Genomic DNA, 20,874 nt, shown 5'->3' on the forward strand with positions numbered 1-20,874 from the left:
TTCAATCCAAATATTCTGGTAATTTGTAGAAGTGTCTGACTATGCATATTATTTTTCTTTTCTTATGAATTTTTAGGGATTCTCAATTTACTTCCCCTCAGGGGGCTCAGCATTCGTTTGCTGGGTACGGGCTTGGCGAACCCGGGGTCCTCGAGCTGTGGACTGGTGTGCGCCGCCAGTCTGCTTGCTGATATCGTAAGCTCTGGGCATGCTTCAGCGACCACCGTGTGGCACAACGGTGGAACGTTGTGTGTCTTAGTGACCGGGGATCTTGGCTTGGTTGCCTGGATCGCGAGGACAGTATATACCTGTATAAAAAACCCTTCAATCTTAAGGTGTGCTGCGCGCCGATAAGATGCATAGCTGTTGAGGTGGAACAGTCGCTAGCGGGCAACCTCTGGGGAACCTGCCGCACCTCAGTTGTACAAGGCTTATCCAGGCATGCGGGGCTCTGTCTGGATGGACGTAAGTTTCCCTAGCTGCTCGTGGGACGACCATGAATACCACGAATTCTTCCTCTTTTCCTCCTCCTAATTTTTCGCTGACCAGTGGGATGGGTGGACCGCTGGTAGGCACTACCGCCCAATCCAACAATAGGGCTAGGTTAGTCAGTCCTCCTGACTCCGGCGTCAGCAAACGTACAGCAGTTCAGAGTAACAGAGCACATACTGAAAACCAGAATGTGTTTTTAATTATAAAAAGGAAAGAGGGTTCCTTTGAAAAGGTTTCGCCATTCTATATCCAAAAGGGTCTAGAAGGAATAGCTGGAACTTTAAAATCAGTGAAGCGTTTACGGAATGGGACACTACTTGTTGAAACATCAACTGCTCAGCAAGCAGTTAACCTTCAAACAGCTAAAAGCTTGGGGGAATACACTATCGATACAGAGCTTCACAGCACCCTGAACTCCAGTAAGGGTGTTGTTACCTGTAGGGATCTCGTTGACATTCCTGTAGAAGAATTAAAGAGTGAGTGGGCTCAGGAGGGAATTGTTGACGTTCAGAACATCATGAACAGGGTGGATGGGAACCTAGTGAAATCTGACTCCTTCATTCAATACCCCCAAACTCCCAGAACACGTCAAGGCAGGATTTCTTCAACTAAACGTCTGGTCTTATGTCCCAAACCCAATGCGCTGTTTTAAGTGCCAGCATTTTGGGCATACAACTCTAGGGTGTAAGGGAGAAGCGATGTGTGGCAACTGTAGTAAGGCTGCCTGTGACGGAATTGACTGTTCGTCGCCTGTCAATTGTATAAACTGTTCTGAAAGCCACTCTGTTTGGAATAGGGACTGTAGAATCTTCCTAGAGGAACATAAAATACAAGAAATAAAAACAACTAAGCGTATCCCCTACAGTGAAGCCAAAAAGATTTTTTAAGGCCATGCAGCCCCCCACATTCGTTACGTCCTTTGCTTCCATTATTCAGAAGCCACCTCTGAAGGTTGATGCATCTACACAGACGGAGGTTGTTAAGTGTTGGCACGAACATGTGCACATGTCAGTGCACTTGCAAAGCAGCAACTGTCTCAGAGCCTGTAGCCCCTCCTAGAACAGCAGAGAAAGGTACATTAGCTAACATTGAAGAGCCCCAGGCATCTCTGATTGCTGAGGCTGTTCCAAAGCCCAGCATGGTCATAAACACCCCAGCTCCGGTTCCAGCAAAGCCCTTTAAACAAAGGAAAGCACATGTGAAGCAACACCAACAGATTAAATCTGCTGGTAAACCCTAAGATCATGTTAATGTGGTCCTGCTAGACGCTTCATCAGACTCTTCCCCAGAGCTGATGGAGTCTGAGAATATGGGGCAATCATCTCGCCCCAAGACTGAGCCTCCACCTGCTGCAGTCTCCCCACCTCGGCGGAAAAAGAGGCAGAAAATACAACCACCGTAGTGGCTCCCATACTACAATGGAACCTGCAAGGGTTCAGGACACATGTGGACGAACTACGTCTATTGATTCAGGACAGACCTATGTGTGTATGTCTGCAAGAGACAAATTTCAATGAAACATACACCCCTGAGCTACGTGGTTATGTCCTCCACAAAAAGGATGACCTGAGTGGACAGAGAGCTCGAGGAGGAGTAGGTATCTTCGTCAACACCGACTACCACTCCTCGCCTCTCTCTCTCTCTCACGACGGATTTACAGGCAGTTGCAATATTAGTACATGTGCGCCATATGCTAACAGTATGTTCGCTTTACCTGCCCCCACATGATTTGCTTGACGAAGAGGCTCTCAGTGATCTTCTTACACAGCTCCCCCACCCCTTCATCCTCTGTGGCGATTTTAATGCACACAATATGCTTTGGGGCTCTGTGAATACTTGCCCCAGGGGTAGAGCAATTGAGAGGCTTCTTCTGTCTACCAGTGCCCATTTGCTAAATACAGGTCAAAGCATTTTTGCATTGCAACTGGGTTGTTCTCTGCCATTGATCTATCGCTTTGCTCTCCAGCCATCGCCCACACTGCTGTATGGGAAGTGGTTGATGACTTACATGGCAGCGATCACTTCCCCATCCGGATTCACGTGCCACATGCAGTGGAACCAGAAAGGAAACCGCCTCGATGGGTGCTCGGTAGAGCCAACTGGGCACTGTATAGTCAACTCGCCCAGTTTGAACATCGGGTCAGTGTCCAGGAATGGGTGGATCATATTACTGAAGTGATCAACCGCGCCAGTGAAGCGTCCCATCACACAGTCCACGGGACAACCGAAGCAGCAGCCTGTCCCTTGGTGGAGCGACGAATGACGCTGTGCAATCAGGGCTAGGCGGGCAGCTCTGCGTAGGTTCAAATGCCGGCCAACTGTAGAGAACCTTGCAGCTTTTCGGGTGGCGAGGGCAAAGTGTAGTCGGATTATACGAGAGAGCAAGAAGAGGTCGTGGCAGCAGTTCCTTAACACCATTAATCGTTCTACACAAAGTTCCATTGTATGGGAGACCATCAGGAGAATTTCTGGGAGAGGTGGGAGGTGCCCTATGGCTGCTATAATGTGAAATGGTACTCTCTACATGACCCCAAAAGATGTTGCCCAGTCTATGGCGGCTCATTTTGCAGCTATTACTGCAACCGCCAGTGAGAATCCAGCTTTCCACCCCCACAGAGTGGCTGCTGAGAGGAGCAGTTTCGACTTCCGCTCACCCAATACAGAAGAGTACAACTGCCCGTTTTCCATGTGGGAACTGGATTCTGCATTGTGTGGGGCTCGTGATACATCCCCTGGTCAGGATAGAATCCACTATAGCATGCTGCGGTACCTCACAGGGAGAAATAAAGAAATCCTCCTCTGACTTTTTAATCTAGTGTGGATGTCCGGTCACTTCCCCGACTCGTGGCGTGAAGCAATTTTAATTCCTCTTTTAAAACCTGGGAAAGACCGCTCATGCCCGGGTAGTTACCGTAGTGTTGCCCTCACTAGCTGCGTGGGAAAGACCTTGGAGCGCATGGTCAACCGCCGCCTTGTCTGGATGCTAGAATCCAGACCACTCCTTAGTTGCTTTCACTGTGGGTTCAGGAGGTATCGCTCCACCTTTGATAACCTGGCCCTCCTGGAGGCGGCCATACAACAGGCTTTCCTGCGCCAGCATCACCTGTTGGGAATATTTTTTGACATTGAAAAGGCATACAACACTACTTGGAGGCATCTTATCATCAGGCAGCTCCACGAATGGGGTTTTCGTGGATGTCTTCCCAATTTTATTCGGTCCTTCCTGTCGCCACGTTATTTTCGGTACCGAGTCGGAGATGTACTGTCTAGTCGCTTTGAAGAAGAGAACGGTGTCCCTCAAGGTAGTGTGTTAAGTGTGACGGTCTTTGCTATTGCTATTAATAGTATTACTTCTGTTGTGCAAAGTCCTGTGCAGTGTTCCTTGTTTGTGGACGATTTCTCTGTATTTTGCTCTTCTTCAAGCCTTGCGACGACGACTCGTCAGTTGCAACTCACTCTGTGACGTTTGGATGAATGGTGACAGAAGAGTGGTTTTAAGTTTTCAACTGATAAGTCGGTGTGTGTCCTTTTTAACCGTTCTCGTTCCATTTTTGACTTGCCTGAGTTGAGGATGAGGGACACAGTTCTGAATTTTAAAGACACGGTGAAGTTTATGGGCCTCACTTTTGATTCTAAGCTTACGTGGCTGCCACACATTAAGGAACTGAAAAAACAGTCTCTTAAGGCGCTGTCTATTTTAAAATGTCTTAGTCACCTCACATGGGGAGCAGACAGGACTTGTCTGCTCCAGTTTTACAGAGCCTTCATGCGGTCCCGGCTTGATTATGGATGCACGGTGTATGGGTCTGCAAGACCCACTTATTTGAAGCTGTTGGATGTGGTGCACCATGAGGGGATTCGGCTGGCCACTGGGGCGTTCAGAACGAGCCCCATACCGAGCCTGTGTGCAGAGGCAGGTGAACCGCCACTTCACCTCTGGTGGCATCTACTAATGGTGCGCCAGGCCTATCAAAAATTATTCACACCATACACGCCTGCATACCACACTGTTGCTCAGCCTCCACTGGAAAGGCTTTTTCGCAACCGGCAACGAGCAACAAGGCCCTATGGGATTCGTGCAAAGGATTGCATTTTAGAGATGGGTGTGGCCAGTTTTAATGTTTCATGTCGAGGTTGGAGCAGATACCCACCTTGGCTCCTCCAGAGGCCCAGACTGATTTTAGATTTGGCAAATTTTAAGAAAGACAGTACACCAGTTTTTACTTTCAAATCTTTATTTTTTAACATTTTAGATAGGCATCATGATTTTACAGTAGTACACACTGATGGATCCCAACAGGGGGATTTTCTTGGCTGCTCAGTAGTGTTCCCCGAACGTGTCATCAGGATTCACCTTCCCCAAGAATACACTGTTTTTTCCGCAGAACTTCATGTGATCCTGAAGGCATTGGAGCAGATACGGTGTACTCGGGGCAAAAACATTCTAATTTGCTCTGACTCAATGAGCGCATTACAGTCACTGCAGAACCTGTACCGAACGGAAGTTCGAACAGCTAATTTACGACCAACTGTACATCCTCCAACGACAGGGCAAGCAAGTGTCCTTTTGCTGGGTGCCAGGGCATGTAGGCATATGGGGAAATGAACAAGCAGATTGAGCTGCCAAGGACGCCTGCAGATTACCGGAGGTGACACAATGTTCTATTCCTTTGCAAGGTATTGTTTCTGTGCTGCGGCGGAAGTGTATGCAATTGTGGGAGGAGGAATAGCTGGCGGTGAGGGAAAATAAGCTGCAATTGGTGAAACCTACCATCCAGCCTTGGTGTTCCTCCTGCCGGTCACCTAGGGGTGACGAAGTGACCCTTACACGTCTTCGCATAGGGCACTGTCCTCTTACACATGCCTTTTTACTACGGCGAGAGGAGCCCCCACTGTGTGAGGCCTGTGGCGTACAAATCACTGTACGCCACATTTTAGTTGAGTGTGATTTATATCGTTCTGTCAGGGCGGAAGTTAATATTAGTGGGGATCTGCCCTCGATTCTAGCCGATAACGAGGCGAGTGTCAAGAAAGTTTTAAGGTACTGTGATGTTTCTGGGCTTCAGCCAAAAATTTTAGGTTGGAATTTTTAGTGTGTTGCCGAGTGGCTTACCACTCCTTTTTATACTTGTAATAGGCCAGTTCTAAACATGTGCTATGTGTTTCATTTTAACCTTTTCACCTACGTTCTCTTGCAGTTATACTCTTTATGTGCTGCATTCCACTTTGCAACTGTTGACGTGCAAACTGCCTATGTAGCCTTTCACTTTTAATTTTAGTCCTATTTTAGCACTTGCTGCATTTTAGTGACACTTGTCCGTTGTTGTTTCCGTTCGGGCGCTAAAGACTACACTGTTGAGGGCCCATATCCACCATATCCATCCACTATCCATCAATTTACTTGTATTATGTTAGATCAGAATTTGGAAAATTTCTTTGCAGCTGAGTATGAAACTCCACGTTGACCCCTAGATGAGAAGGCAAAGTTGACATGAAAATTGTTTTTGTGTTCTGTACAGTCATTATGTACAGCACATTTTAGCTGAAACTCGTGTTTTTTTATCAGCAACGAAAACCAACAAGGAGTAAATTTATTAGGAAGTGAGTGTATGAATTCCAAGGTCTTCTTTAAAAAAAGCTTTTACAAGATATACATTATCTACCTCACACAATATTCTTATTACTCACTACTGCTGAGTAGACACTATTTTAGTGTATTGCCACAGACGCTAATTTCATAAGATAACAAGGAGTGAAAGTATACAGAATAAGCCAACATTCTTAATTCTAGGGTCTAGACATGCTGAATGAAACTTTTTGGCTAGTTTATGTATGTGCTGACTTGATTTTAATGTGTTATTTGTTATCCAACTGTACCACAAGGAATTTTGCACAATGTGTTTCATTTAGTATGTAACGATTAATTCTATTTCTGTTGCTAACAGTTACAGTTTGTGTTTGCTTAGGTGCATTCGTTTTTGCTATGTTGGATGGCAGGACATTCGCATGAATGGACACAGGCAGACAGTGTTTGTTGGTAATGAGGATCACCCTGTGGCTAAACATGCCTTGGTGCACAGCCAGCACATCTTGGCACAGTGTTACACCGTCCGAGTTATCTGATACTTCCTACCAACACCAACCTATCCGAACTCCGGAGATGGGAACTTGCCCTTCAATATATCCTCTCTTCTCGTTATCCACCAGGCCTCGATCTCCGCTAATTTCAAGTTGCCACCACTCATACCTCACCTGTCTTTCAACAACATCTTTGCCTCCACACTTCCGCCTCGACTTACATCTCTGCCCTTACTCTTTGCCTTTAAATATGTCTGCTTGTGTATGTATGTGTGTGTGTGTGTGTGTGTGTGTGTGTGTGTGTGTGTGTGCGCGCGCGCGCGAGTATATACCTATCCTTTTTTCCCCCTAAGGTAAGTCTTTCCGCTCCCGGGATTGAAATGACTCCTTACCCTCTCCCTTAAAATCCACATCCTTTCATCTTTCCTTTTCCTTCCCTCTTTCCTGACGAAGCAGCCACCTGTTGCGAAAGCTTGAAATTCTGTGTGTGTGTTTGTGTGTTTTATTCTTTGTGCCTATCTACCGGCGCTTTCCCGCTTGGTAAGTCTTGGAATCTTTGTTTTTAATATAGTTTTCCCATGTGGAAGTTTCTTTCTATACTTTCAACTGTATGATCATCTCCAATTTATTTTCTAAGTTATTTGTTTCGACAGTATAACATGTCATCATTAGGCCCTGAGCAACAAATTTGGAACAGTATTATCAACAAGAATCACATAGAATAAGGATAGTATCTTAAGATACGTGAAATCATATTTGTCACTAATCAGTAATAATATATGACTAGGTTATAGCAACATGAAGCCACCATGTACATAGGTTCCACAAGCTGTGTTTACTGTGTAGATATAAAAAAATGAAAAGTCTCTTAAAGTGGTTAAACCATTAATAAAGTGTATACTTAATTATGCCACCAAAATGAGTAAATGTCTAAACTAAAAGATGGAACATAATGCTCTCTACTAGTAAACCCTAAACATAGGTAGGAATAGTGTCTATCTGGAAACATCAGATGACAACAAGCATGCAATTTAAGCTGCTTATTTGTTATCAAAAACAAAATAAAAACAATGTCTCAAACTGTTTCTACTCTGGTTTATATATAATGAATAAGCAGCTTCAATTGCATATTTGTAGTCATATGATGTGATTCCTGTTTGAAATTATACTTACTTATGTTTAGGATATGCTAGTAATTTGCCTAGTATTCCATCTTTTAGTTTATACATTTTATTGTCATTTTTACCTTTTGGTGGCGTAGTTATACACTTTATCAACAGTTTAAACACTTTTGGAGGCTTCTCATTTTTTTTTATCTACATGGTAAAAATAGCTTGTGGTGGCTTCACATTGCAAATCCACTCATATATTATTGATCAGTGACAAATATATTTTCACATATCTACAGATAGTATCCATATTCTGCACAATTCTTGTTCTTAATACTGCTGCAAATTTGTTCTTTAGGGCTTGGCGATTACATATTATATCGCCAAAACAGGTTTCCTATAAAATAAATTGGAGCTGAACTTACAGCTGACAGATTTTTTGATATTTATTATACTTATATTTTCTTGTTTTGAAATTGCAAAATATGAATCTTTGTGTTATCTACGAACAATTTGTAGGTCTGTTCAACTATCACCTGAGCTATATTGAATAAGATTACCCATGATTACTGTGCTTTGTCATCTGCAAACATAACAGCTCTTCAACCACACTATAAAATAATAGGAAAATCATTATTTAGGTTAAGAACAAGAGTGGGATTTGTACTGATTCTGGTGGTACCCCTCATGTTGTGCTCCAGCTTGTGGCACAATCTGTGAATGAAGTAGTGTTCCAGCCAAGTCTGAGAGATGTCATTAGTGCCATAACACTTAAGTTTGCTTAATATTTTTAGTTTGCATATTGGAATTTGGTATAACTTCTGTACTGGTGGAAGTAAAACTGTGAGGCTGGGCCATGAGCTGTGCTTGGATAACTCAACTGGTAGAGTGCTGGCTGCCAATAGGCGAAATATCCAGGTTTGACTCCTGCTCCTACACATAGCTTTAATATGCAAGGAAGATTCAGTAATCAGTCTGTGCCTCACAAGAGTCAGAAGATTTTATCTCTTATTGGCCAGATGTTATGCTACATGGTTTTATTGGTACAACATGTGAACAGTATCTAAGAAGATTCATCAATATTCTTTCACAGTGATTACTTTTAAGAATGTAAATACAGCTATGGGAGTTTTTGTTGTTGTTGGTATAAGTAATCTGTGATGTTGCCTACTTAACAGTCTTTGTTACTATGATTTTATATGGTGAACATCTGAGTGTCCAGGAAGGTTATTGATTCATTTTTTTCAGTCACTATCTGATGAATGCCCTAGTCATATTTTGCAGACGTTATGACAGATGATCATCAACATCCTTCTTTTCTTGTTTGAGTCCAGAGAATACAGTCTAACAGTCTCACCCTAGTTCATAGACAGATGACAAAAAACTTACCTACAGCCACTCAGCAATATGATACATTCACAACTGGTTCTTCTCTCTGTTGATTGCGTGGTAAGATGTGAATTTGGTTGCTTCCAGGTTGTGATTTGGGTACTGGACTTTCCAAGTGAAATTAATCCCACTTGCACCTGCAGCAGTTGTAAATATGTGAAGATTAATAGGCTACCTTATTTTCCAGGTTTTGATCTAGTGAAAGCAGACCACATACTATATCTTAAAATCTTACTTAATAAGATTACTTACAAGTGTTACTTTTCGCAATGAAGGTTAAAAGTCTAGAATTTGTAACTATATGTGTTACCTTTGCAGGAAAACATACCATTGATTGTACACACACTTGAAACATTGAAAAACAAGCAGCCTCTGAAGAGTCTGATTGTAGATTTGTACACAAGACTGTGGAAAATAGAATGCCGGTGCTACCCATATCTTCAGAAATTGCTTCAAGAACCAATAAAAGATGGTGAAGAATATTGGGAATTAAATGTTGCAAAGGCACTGGCAATGAAACAGATCTGTGAAACAAGGTATAGTGACCATAATAAATTCAATTTAATCATCTAAATGGGGTAGACCGCTACCCACCATATAAAGAAGATGATGAGTGACACTATATTAACATTACATTTAAAATTTCTAATCACCAAGTGGCTGCAGAACACACACATAAAAGAAGGTTATTATTAGGCAAGTTTTTGGAGCCAGTGGCTCTTCCTTCAGGCAGGAAGTTTGAAGGGGAAGGAAGAGAAGTGAAGGAAAAGGACTACAGAGGTCTAGGAGAAGGGGTAGATTTCAGGAAAGCCACCCCTGTCGGTCAAGGCAGGATGAGAAGGAAAATTTTAAATTATTATGTCAAAAATTGTTTTTGTTGTTACATTACATTTAAAGGTAGACTAGCCACTGTCATCTCCAAGTGCTGATGACCGAGTGACATGAGTAATGATCTGGTCTGGCGTGAGTAGTGGGGATGTAGAAGAGATTAGGGTGGGCCAGGGGGAAGATACTGTAGTGCTGCTTGTGGAAGTAGGTAGGAACTTGGAGGGAACAGGTTGGTGGGCTGTAAGGTGCAACATTGGGAGGCTGTGTTTATGGGGGAAAAGGGAGAGGAGAGAAATGGTGAGGAGAAAGGACCATGCAGGCATGCTGGTGTGATAGCAGATGTGTGCAAGGCTGTAGTAGAAGTAGTAAATGGGACAAGAGGTGGCTGGGGAAAGGAACAGGGTGGGGGGGGGGGGGGCTATGGAAGCAAAGAGTATGTGTTAGGGAGAGTTCGTGCATGTGTAGTTCAGACAAGGACAACCCCTCTGAAGAATTACAACACCTACAAACTGTGTTCCAAAGGACTAGGTACTCACATCATCAAATTGACTAAGTGTTGCAGTCAAAATCAGAAAAGCCTGAGGAAGAGGTTGAGGCTGAATCAAAGAAAGAGAAGCTGAGAGTTGCTTATGTACATCATGCTGGCCCACTATTTGGAATTTTGCTAGACCCCTATGTAAACCTGCTATGGTGTGTATCTCACAGCCACAACAAAGATAAAAAGTCTTCTTTGTAATGTTAAAGATGATTTAGAGCTCTAAAAGGTAGGTGTATACTGCATGCCATGTGGCATATTTAATTGTGGAAGACTATTAAAATAGTTGAGGAGAGATGTGAGCAAAATTGGCAACACACTTGACTAAAACAATCAAGCACATCAGCTGTTGTTAAGCACTGCCTGGAATATATTCTTGAAGTGAAATACAGCAAGACCAGTATCATGATGCAGAAGCCAAACATCTCGAAGGCATAATTAAGGAGTTAATTGAAATACGTAAGTCAGAAAACCTAATAAACAGGGACAGAAGTTTCAGTTTAAACAAACTTGTGGTCAGGTATTCAATTTATTAAGATCTCGCAAGCCACCACACCCACCAGACCTGAGAAATGCTGAGAGAATGTGCATTTCACAGAATTCAAATGTGAGCATCAAGAGTGTAGTGTCCTTTGGGATTCAATTTCAGCTATAAGTAGCAGTGCAAGACCAACACTAGTTCACAGTCGGGTTGGAGTCCAACAAGCAAGTACACAGTACAGCACAACTCGCAGCACCAGAAGAAGACTACTGCTTTGGTCATTGAAATATTGTACAGTACATAAAATGGAAACAACAAATCAGATGAACACCCAGCAGCACACAATTAGGGAGGAGAGGTGATGGGTTACAGTCTTGATCCTCAGACATTACGCCAGTGCTCTGCATTAAATTCGAAACCTCTCTACTGTAATTCATGGAGTGAGTGCATGTGATACTTTGATACTTTTAATGGATATCCATTTATCAGAAGGGGATGTTGGTCTTGGTGGCATCCGTGGCATGTTCGAGAGGAACTGGCTCTGTCCCAACACAGCTCTCTCTCTCTCTCTCTCTCTCTCTCTCTCTCTCTCTCTCTCTCTCTCTCTCACCGAGCGAGGTGGCGCAGTGGTTAGCACACTGGACTCGCATTCGGGAGGACGACAGTTCAATCCCGTCTCCGGCCATCCTGATTTAGGTTTTCCGTGATTTTCCTAAATCGTTTCAGGCAAATGCCGGGATGGTTCCTTTGAAAGGGCACGGCCGATTTCCTTCCCTAACCCGAGCTTCTGCTCCGTCTCTAATGACCTCGTTGTCGACGGGACGTTAAACACTAACCACCACCACCATCTCTCTCTCTCTCTCTCTCTCTCTCTCTCTCTCTCTCTCTCTCTCTCTCTCACTCTCTCTCTCTCTCTCACTCTCACTCTCTCTCTCACTCACACACATTCTCTCTCTCTCCTCCCCCCCTCCCCTCTCTCTCCCCCTCTCCCACTGCTCTCCCTCCCATATCATTATCAGCAATGGGTATATGACAGAACTCTGCATTCACTCATCACAATTATCACACTGGAAAATATGTTTAAGGCACACCACCACTTGCTCTTTTTGAAGGAATGCTGTCAGTCTTCCAAAGGGAGGAAAACCTTTCCAATTAGGCAACTGAACAACTCCTTGGGTGTCTCCCAGTTGACAGGGCTTGTAAACTTGACTTCCCCTTTGGCTTAAAAAATTGTAGCTGGTCAGTTTAGGTAAGTAACGGCATGTATTACTAGATTCAGTCATTATTAGGGATTGCCAAATTAAAGTCTGATGCATATCAAAAGATTATGGAGGGAATGTTGTAGTGTGTTCATACAACTAGTTTAGGCACATGGTTCAGTATTGCATAACTTGTTAGAGATTGATAACAACAATGTCTTGTCACCGAAAATGCAGCACTTATCATTATCACATAATCAAAATGTGTTGATGTCCTTAAAGCTCATTGTAGTTCCAAGGCATTCCACAATATTTTGCTCTCTACATGCACCCAAATTAAGACCTAGGCTCATTGCTGTGTGATTACCTTAAAGATGTAAAGATTTCTTCAATAAAACGTTGTGATAAATGTCTGATAAGTTATTTCTATAATGTTTGAGCTAACAAAATGCAATAAAACTGCAGCATGGCTCCTTGGTGGTTAGTATTTTTAGTACTTAAAAAGTTAATATATGAAAATCAAAACAGTTGTGTTGAAAAGTTCTAAAGGAGAGCACTCAGCAGAATGCAGAAGCATTGAGTCATCGAAAGGCACTTACAAAAGACAAAGATAACTGGCACATGTACCTGTGCCCCTACAATGATGCTAGTACTGCATTTTGGCAGAATGGCTAGATTTTAGTGGGGGTTTTGTCAGGTGGGCTGATTTGAGGGAGGGAGAGGTGGGAAGCAGGTAGAGGGATCAGGTTGGAAGCTAGTGGCTCAAAGGAAGGAAGCTGGTTTGCCAGCTAGGAATGCAAGGAGGAGGAGGTGACAAGCGCACAGGCTGATCATGTGATGCACAGTTGCCAGAGACAGTGGAGCACAGTTCACACTGAACATGATGTCGGGATGTGAGTTGCTAGGGGGTGACAGGTGCCACCTGCCTCCTGCCTCCGCCTCTCTCCCTCCCTAACTGACACAACTCCCAGCCCAGGCTAGTCCACTTGCCAAAATGCAGCACTAACATTCTTTGTCCAGCTAATGCCATGTAGTGTTAGAAGTGTGTGTGTGTGTGTGTGTGTGTGTGTGTGTGTGTGTGTGTGTGTGTGTGTGTGTGTGTGTCTGCATGCATGCCAGCAAGTTTTCTTTCTTTTTTGTGTGTGTGCCTGTTGACGACTCAGTGCTTCTGGTTTTCACTGAGTGGTCTACTTTACTCCAAATTATAACAACTGCCAATATGAGTAATGTTAGTACTGCAATTGTGTATTTAACCATTCATAGCAAAATTATTTATTGTAAAATGTGTTCAAGATGGCTGCCATGATTGTTGACTCAAATACTCAAAGACTCTTAGGTATAATTTGTTTTTAAAGGTAAGTAATGACTGTCTAGATTGTGCTGTAATCTCCAGTGAAATGTGAATTCATCACTATGTACCATAACACACACACACTTGAATAAGAAACATTCACATTCTTCCATTAAGAAAAGAATATGTATATCAGCTATCTGCCAATAGAGTTATTTTACCAGTTTTCAGGACTGTTCAGGACAATATACTGTATACAGTGAGTACTCTGGTACTAAATATGCAAGTGGTTATTTTTACCAGAACCCCAACTGAGTGTATAGCAATGTTACAGTGTAAACTGCAAACAAAACAGTACTCTTCTAATCTAGCATGCTTCAGTATGAAATGAAATTTGTAAGAAGAATAAAACAGGATGCTCTCTCAAAAAGTGTAATTCTGCTTTACAATAGCACCTCCTCTCACAGTATAAAAAAATGTGACAGATCATCAAAAATGTATTTGGGGAGTGATGCCACATACACTTTACAGTCCTGACTTCATATCTTTTAACATTTATTTGTTCACTAGGCTCAAAGAATTACAGCTTTAAGTTCAAATATAACAAAGCAATCGTACAAACCACACGAGTTGCTAAAATTATAAAACTCACATTGCAATGGGATAAGTGTCTAAATGTTTGTGGAGACTAGATTAAAAAATACACTTCTGTACAAAACTTAAGGATGAGATAGATGAAGTTACATAACATATTAACAACACAACCCATGGGAAATTAATGAAAGTCTGCAAGCATGTTGTCAGATGTCTCCCAGTCGTGCACAGATAGCTGGACATTACATGATGTGAAGTCAGTACAACTATAGTGTCAGATGGGATTGGCCTCACTGCATGAGGCAGTTGAAGAAACAGGAAAAGACTGTGTGTCATTCAGTGAGTATTTACAGTGTGCTGTGATGGTGCTCTTCATTACAACATGTGCTGAAGGCAACATTTCAATGACTTCACATGGTGAAGAATCATTGGGACACTGGGATAAACATCAAGTGTGGTGAATGTAGTACAGGAGTTTTGTATGTCACCTGCATGGAGAACATTCTGAACTGCTGCCCAGACCAGGGGAGAAGGTTGACCATGATCAGCTACAGCAGCTGATGAACCCTGCATTACGCAACAAATAAGAAGGGATCCATGTTAAACAGTGGGTGCAATTGCAGCTACATTTAACAGGACTGTAAGGCACACAATCTCATGCTTCATATTGTCATGGCGACTACTTCATGGTGGTCTCTTTGCCTGATGACCAACATGTCATGTCATATTCTGTTGACACCTGCACATCGCCGGCTGCGATGATCTGAAGAGCGTGCCGACTGAACCAACCAGGAGTGAGGTCACATGCTCTTCTCAAATGAGAGATACAGTCTGAGTAGTGATTCTGGACATACCTTAAATGATGAGAGGTGGTAACATGTAATGCACCCAGGAACATTATTGAATATGACTGTTTTCATGGTCCAAGTGTTACGGTGTAGGTGAGATGTAATTTTGCACAGGCATACTGCCCTCCAAATTGTATAACTGGCACACTCATTAGCCAACATTATTGTGACACTGTACTCCCCATGTGCATTTTTTCAGGGGTGCGTTCAGCTCTGACATAATTTTTATGGATGAAATGAAATGTTGCGTGGCTAGTGCCTCCTATCGGGTAGACCCATCGTCTGGCGCAAGTTATTTTAGTTGACACCACTTCAGTGACTTGCACATTGATGGTGATGATATGAAGATGATAAACACAAAACAACGCCCAGTCCCTGAGTGGAGGAAATCTTCGACCTAGCCAGGAATCGAACTCGGGCCAAATGACAGTGGGTGACTGCCTAGAACACCACAGGTGAGGGAGCTCTGGCAGAAGAGGGATATTTGGTGAACAGATGGACCTGCCTGTTCGCCTGACTTAAATCCCATTGAACTCATGTCTGATGTGGTGTAGAGATGTATTGCAGCTTGACTAAGTGCACTGAAGACCACCCAGCTGTTGTAAACTGCACTGGTGGAGGTATGGCACGCTCTCCCACAAGAAGTCCCTACCAACATTGTGGCCAGCATAGGAGCATGTTACAGAGCATGCACTGCCATTTGTGGTGATCAGACACCCTTTTAAGGACCAGGTCCTGCCTTTTGTGATGTGCAGGAGAAAATCATAAATCACGGTGACTTCAATGTAGTTATTGGATTTGAATAAAAATAACATTTCTGTTCATCTCATTGTGTATTTCTGTCAGTTACCTTCTGTATTAGACTGTTGTAGCTCTTTTTGTGTATTGTCCAAGTTCCATGTAGCTATGTTACTTGGCAGTGGCATATTGTGCAAAAGTTTTTCTTCCTCAAGTTTTGCACACCATTGTGTCACGTGTTTGTTTGTTATTGATGTTCATTTCCACAGCCATTTGTCTCAGTAACTATTGACTGCCTCATGCACTAATAGCCTAATAGAAATTAACAATTGCATAACATTGTGCTATTATAACTAACATGAAAATTACATGGTAGTTGGTTGCTTCTGTAATAAAGATGTAAATAAAGTGTATTGACATTCCATATTGCACACTAATTTATTTGAAATTAATGTGTATTAAAGAAATGTTTTAATGTCAGGTCATTATTTCAGGCCTGCTCAACACGGAGAAGAACTTGTTTCTCTACTCTCAGACATTTTGAACAAGTGTAGTGGTGTTCAAGGTAGTCTTCCATCATCCATAGCCATTGAAGCCATTGCTGCCTTGTGTTCAGCTGATATTGTGGACATCACGACAACGTGGAAAAGTCTAGCACCAAGGCTAAGTCGAGATAAAAGACCTGCTGTCATCAGAAGGTTAACAAATTTGTGACAAATTTTTAAATTGTTTCACTTATTCCATTGAATTATAAAATATAACACAGCCATTACCAAAACAAAACACAGTTCCTTCATAACTCCAGTGGTCAACATATTCTGCTCCTCCTTGATCTATTTTCCTTCATCCTCTTCTTTTCCATACTCTGTGTTTGTAGAGATTAGCCACCATTGTTCTGATGCTGTCTCCCTCCTCCCCAAGCATATCAAAAGGCCATACCTGTCAGTAAACTGAAAAGTGTCTTGTGGTTTTGATTATGTTTTTCCACCCTACAAATGCTTTGGGGAATTAGTGTACTGAACCTGAGTCCTCCACATACCAGTCAGATAAATATGGCAAAATGCAGACCATGTACATAATTATCTTAAAGAGGATGAGCAATGGCTAATTTAACAATTTCTCCTTATAGATTTGTTGTAGACAACATACTTCACAAGGGTGTAAATATATTGTGAAGCTGTTGCAGGATGCCAAACTGTTTGAAGTGCTATCTGCAAAAGATTCTAGAGTGGACACCACTCATACTTATTACCTACTTCTGTGCAACCAACACTTTTTTTCCTCAATTATGAGTTACCCCAGAACATAACACCATAAGACATTATTCAATTAAAACAGAAAAGTAAGTCAATTTTTTGACATTTCTTTGTTAAAAATCTGATATCATCTGTAATTCAAAAATAACGAAGCTTAGACATTTAAGATCTGTGGCATGTGACTTCTAATTCAGTTTCTTATCATTATATACAGTTAAGAATTTAGAATACTCTGTTTCATTTTTGACTTGCCTTCATACATTATTTTTAATGATGTGGTCAGACCTTGTTCAATACAGAACTGCATGTATTTTGTTTTATTTTTTTCAGTGACAGTCCATTTGGGGAGAACAAGTTATTATTTGTCAAGCAAATTTTATTTACTTATTCAAGTGCTGAAGTTAGGTGTGATTATAATATTTACAACAACAGCAAAGAGAATTATTTCTACTTGTTGGATATAAGAATGTAGACATCAGTGGACCCAATATTGACCATTGTGGTACATCTGCAGTGATGTTCCCCATCCTGAAGATACATTTTGGAATAAAGCTGTAACTCTAGTTACTGTGTGGAAAATGTGTTTAAAGTTAAAGGAAAATAATTATAGTTTATAATATGGATTATATGAAGTTGGGTGGAGGGACAGATAAAATGGTACCCCAAAGGGAAATGAGATAGGAAAAGTGTGATCAGAAATGTTATAGCAGGAAAGGAAGAACACAGCTTGAAAGTCAGGTACTCATCCTTCCCTCCAATACAGCACCCACTATGTGGAGGGTCATGTCCCCAACTTTTTGGAGATGAATGATGTTTATTTGTTCTACAGAATGCAAATTGTGTGTATTCCCCTCCACAGTCTCACCTACAAAAATGTGTTACAGAATGCAAATTGTGGGTATTCTCTTCCACAGTCCCACCTACAAAATTGTGTCTTTGCAAACTGGACTCACATCCTGTCCCACCAAACAAATATATCACTCTGGTAACCATTTCTTATGGAAGAATCTCAAAACTAGTTTTTGTTTGCTGCAAAACTAACATAAGTTGCCATCCCATATATGAAATTCTGGGTGTCCTGGTGCCTCTTCCTCCCACTTTTCCCTTTCATCACCTGTTTAAGGTTCACTATAGTCCATAGTCCAGATGCACAGATGCATTGTACTGTACTGTGTGACTGTGTGTGTGTGTGTGTGTGTGTGTGTGTGTGTGTGTGTGTGAGAGAGAGAGAGAGAGAGAGAGAGAGAGAGAGAGAGATTATGCATGACCAGCAGAAGCAGTTTACTTTTTTTTTTAAAATATAAAGTAAATCATCTGTTACTGACTAGGTTCAAGTACTAACAAAGAGATAGAGAGGCTGGCCAGTACTTACCTCAGCTCAGTACAGCTGATAGATACACAAAAACAACCGAAAATTTACGATCCTAGCTTTCGGAATAAATATTCCTTCATCAAGGTGGAGAGAGGGGAAAGAAAGGGAAGAAGGGGAAATGGATTTAGTTACTCACAACCCAGGTTATGAAGCAACAGGGAGAGGAAAACAGGGAGGTGAGCGAGGATGGAGGCATGGTTGTCAGAGGGAAGCCAAAGATATTCCACTGTAAGTACTGTGCTAGCTTCAAACCAAAGAGGATGCATACAGAAGTAAAGAGGTATATAGTATAAAGATGTAGGATGAAAAGATGCATAAATGGCTAAAGAGGAAAGGGAAAGAGGAGAAGACTGAAGAGTAAATGGGAGTGAGGTTGTTTAATGTAGGTTCAGCCCAGGGGGATGGTGGGATGAAAGGATGCGTTGGAGTGCAAGTTCCCATCTCCGCAGTTCAGAGGGACTGGTGCTGGGTGGGAGAAGCCAAAAGGCACATGTGGTCTAGCAGTTTCCTAGGTCCCTAGAGTTATGCTGGAGGGCATGCTCCGCTAGTGGGTATTGGACATCTCCTAGGCGGACAGTTCGTCTGTGTCCGTTCATGCGCTCAGCCAGTTTAGTTGTTGTCATACCAATGTAAAAGCCTGTGCAGTGCAGGCATGTCAGCTGATAAATGATATGTGTAGTTTCACACGTGGCCCTGCCTTGAATTGTGTATTTTTCAGTTGTTTTTTGTGTATGCATCAGCTGTACTGAGCTGAGGTAAGTACTGGCCAGCCCCTCTATCTCTTTGTTAGTATTTGTTTCACATCTTTATATGAGATTGACTAGGTACAAGGTAAGCTGCTCCTGTCTGGGAATCAGTCTTCCTGTGAAGTGAGATAGTTGCTTTAATAATAAACAATTTCATTTGTTTCAGTCTCTGTAAGCTGTTTTCCTTGGTACCAACTCTGAGATCATCAGGAACAGCTTATGAGAATCTCGTAAAGGAAGTTGTAGCCAAACTTTGGTCATACATTTCAACAAACGAAAACATTGATGTCATCAAAGCTGCATTTGAGTGAGTTAATTTGTATTTAATTTTTGATTCATTATGATTAAATCTGATAAATTTTAAGATGACTGACTGAGATTAATTATTGCCTCTATGGGCAGTACAGGGCCTGACCAAAAAAAAAGAGAGAGACTGTTCACATTATTAAGGAACTATTTATGTACTTACTAAGTATTTTCAGTTAATATTGGTCACCTGTGATCCCCATAAATCTGAATTCCTTCCTCAGTTCAAGACATTTCTACATGTCTTCATGTTTTTCCAGTGAGATTGCCCAGGATCTGCACCATTTTCACTATATGGCCCAGCACAAGCTCTTATTAGTGTACTGCCCATTCATTGTTAACATCTCAGTTAATTTGGAATAAAAATAAGTATGTATCATTATTATTTTCTATTTGTAAACAGGTCCTTATGCATCCCATTCAGTGAAGTGTGAGGATACAGATGTTTTGCGTATTTAATTCTTGGATTTTTCCTGTAGAGTTAGATTTGCCATCGCATATAAATGAATAATCATGTTTTTTATTTATGTTGTGTGAAAGGGAACATTTCAAATGAAACTTGTGTTTTGTAGCAGGTTGGGGTTTAGTGACACTAGATATTGAACATCAGTGAGAGAAGAGAGCAAAGATCATTGTTTTGTTATGGATGGCAGGTGGGAAAGTGGCACATTGTGGGTGGTGGAATGCGTTCTTTATTTGGCTCAGTGGGTGAAACAAACATCGGTGGTTCCACTAACAGTCATTTATTGAGACATAAGAACCTTTAAACAGAGTAATCAATTCCTCCTGGGTGCAGAGCAACGGATTCATAGTGTGCAGATTCCAGTGACCACTGATACGACGACGGCTCACGTTGCAGCAGTGCGCCAGTGGTGTATTCTTCCATTCAGTACAGTGCTCGTAACTCAGTGGAACAGTGGTATGGTCTTCTCTGGGTGAATTCTCTTGTCGCATTACTAACAAGCAGCTACAGCATGGCACAGAGTGCTCAGTCCTGCAATCGAACCAGCGACCCTCAGGTTCGGCATCTACTGGTGGAGTTCATCAACCTCAATGTTTAAAGGTGGCTCATTTGGTGAGGCCACAGTCCCTTCATCCTTACCAGCCACCTGGGTAAGTACCACATAAACTTATTTCTGGTAACATCTTAGATGGCATCTTCTGCATTGCCCTATTGACACGGTATCAACATCTTCTTATGTCAAGCAGCATAGTGGCTAAGTCACTGTAGAAAAGTATGACATCCACTGACTAACCATCAGTCCATCCAACCAGATGACATTTCTTTGCATCTCCTTTCTCCCCTCAAAGATCCTCCTCATGCCTGTTTGATGGAGGTATTTATTTGGTGTTTTTGCCAATGTCGCGAAGTTTCTAGGGCAGTGACTGACTCTTCTGTTGTTGTTCTATGCTTCTCACATTAGCCAAAAATGTGACCAATGTTGGCAATGTGCCAGCTTTCCATTGTTTTACCTCTATGGTTGGGCAGTGCCCTTTTCTCCTCCTCCGCATTGCCAGATGCATAACACTCATGACTTCAGTATGACAGTTCCTGATGTGCGAACTGTACTGGTCGTTGTGCTCCTTGGAAGCATTGCCTGTCTGATTGGTT

At 42.1% G+C, this 20,874-nt stretch overlaps 1 protein-coding gene across 5 annotated transcripts in view; it reads left to right on the forward strand.

Moving 5' to 3' along the window:
• Positions 1 to 20,874, forward strand: part of LOC126271912 (focadhesin) — a 273,808-nt gene that overhangs the window by 97,996 nt on the left and 154,938 nt on the right. For all 5 annotated transcript variants that reach the window (XR_007549156.1, XM_049974302.1, XM_049974305.1 and 2 more), the window contains exons 9-11: positions 9,387 to 9,604; positions 16,077 to 16,280; positions 19,123 to 19,263. Coding sequence is in view for 4 of the 5 variants with exons in the window: in XM_049974302.1 (XP_049830259.1) it covers positions 9,387 to 9,604; positions 16,077 to 16,280; positions 19,123 to 19,263 (563 nt within the window). In the remaining variant the exon portion in view is untranslated. The remainder of the gene's footprint in view (positions 1 to 9,386; positions 9,605 to 16,076; positions 16,281 to 19,122; positions 19,264 to 20,874) is intronic.

The sequence above is a fragment of the Schistocerca gregaria genome, chromosome 5 (genome assembly GCF_023897955.1).
Source record: "Schistocerca gregaria isolate iqSchGreg1 chromosome 5, iqSchGreg1.2, whole genome shotgun sequence".
Taxonomy (NCBI): domain Eukaryota; kingdom Metazoa; phylum Arthropoda; class Insecta; order Orthoptera; family Acrididae; genus Schistocerca; species Schistocerca gregaria.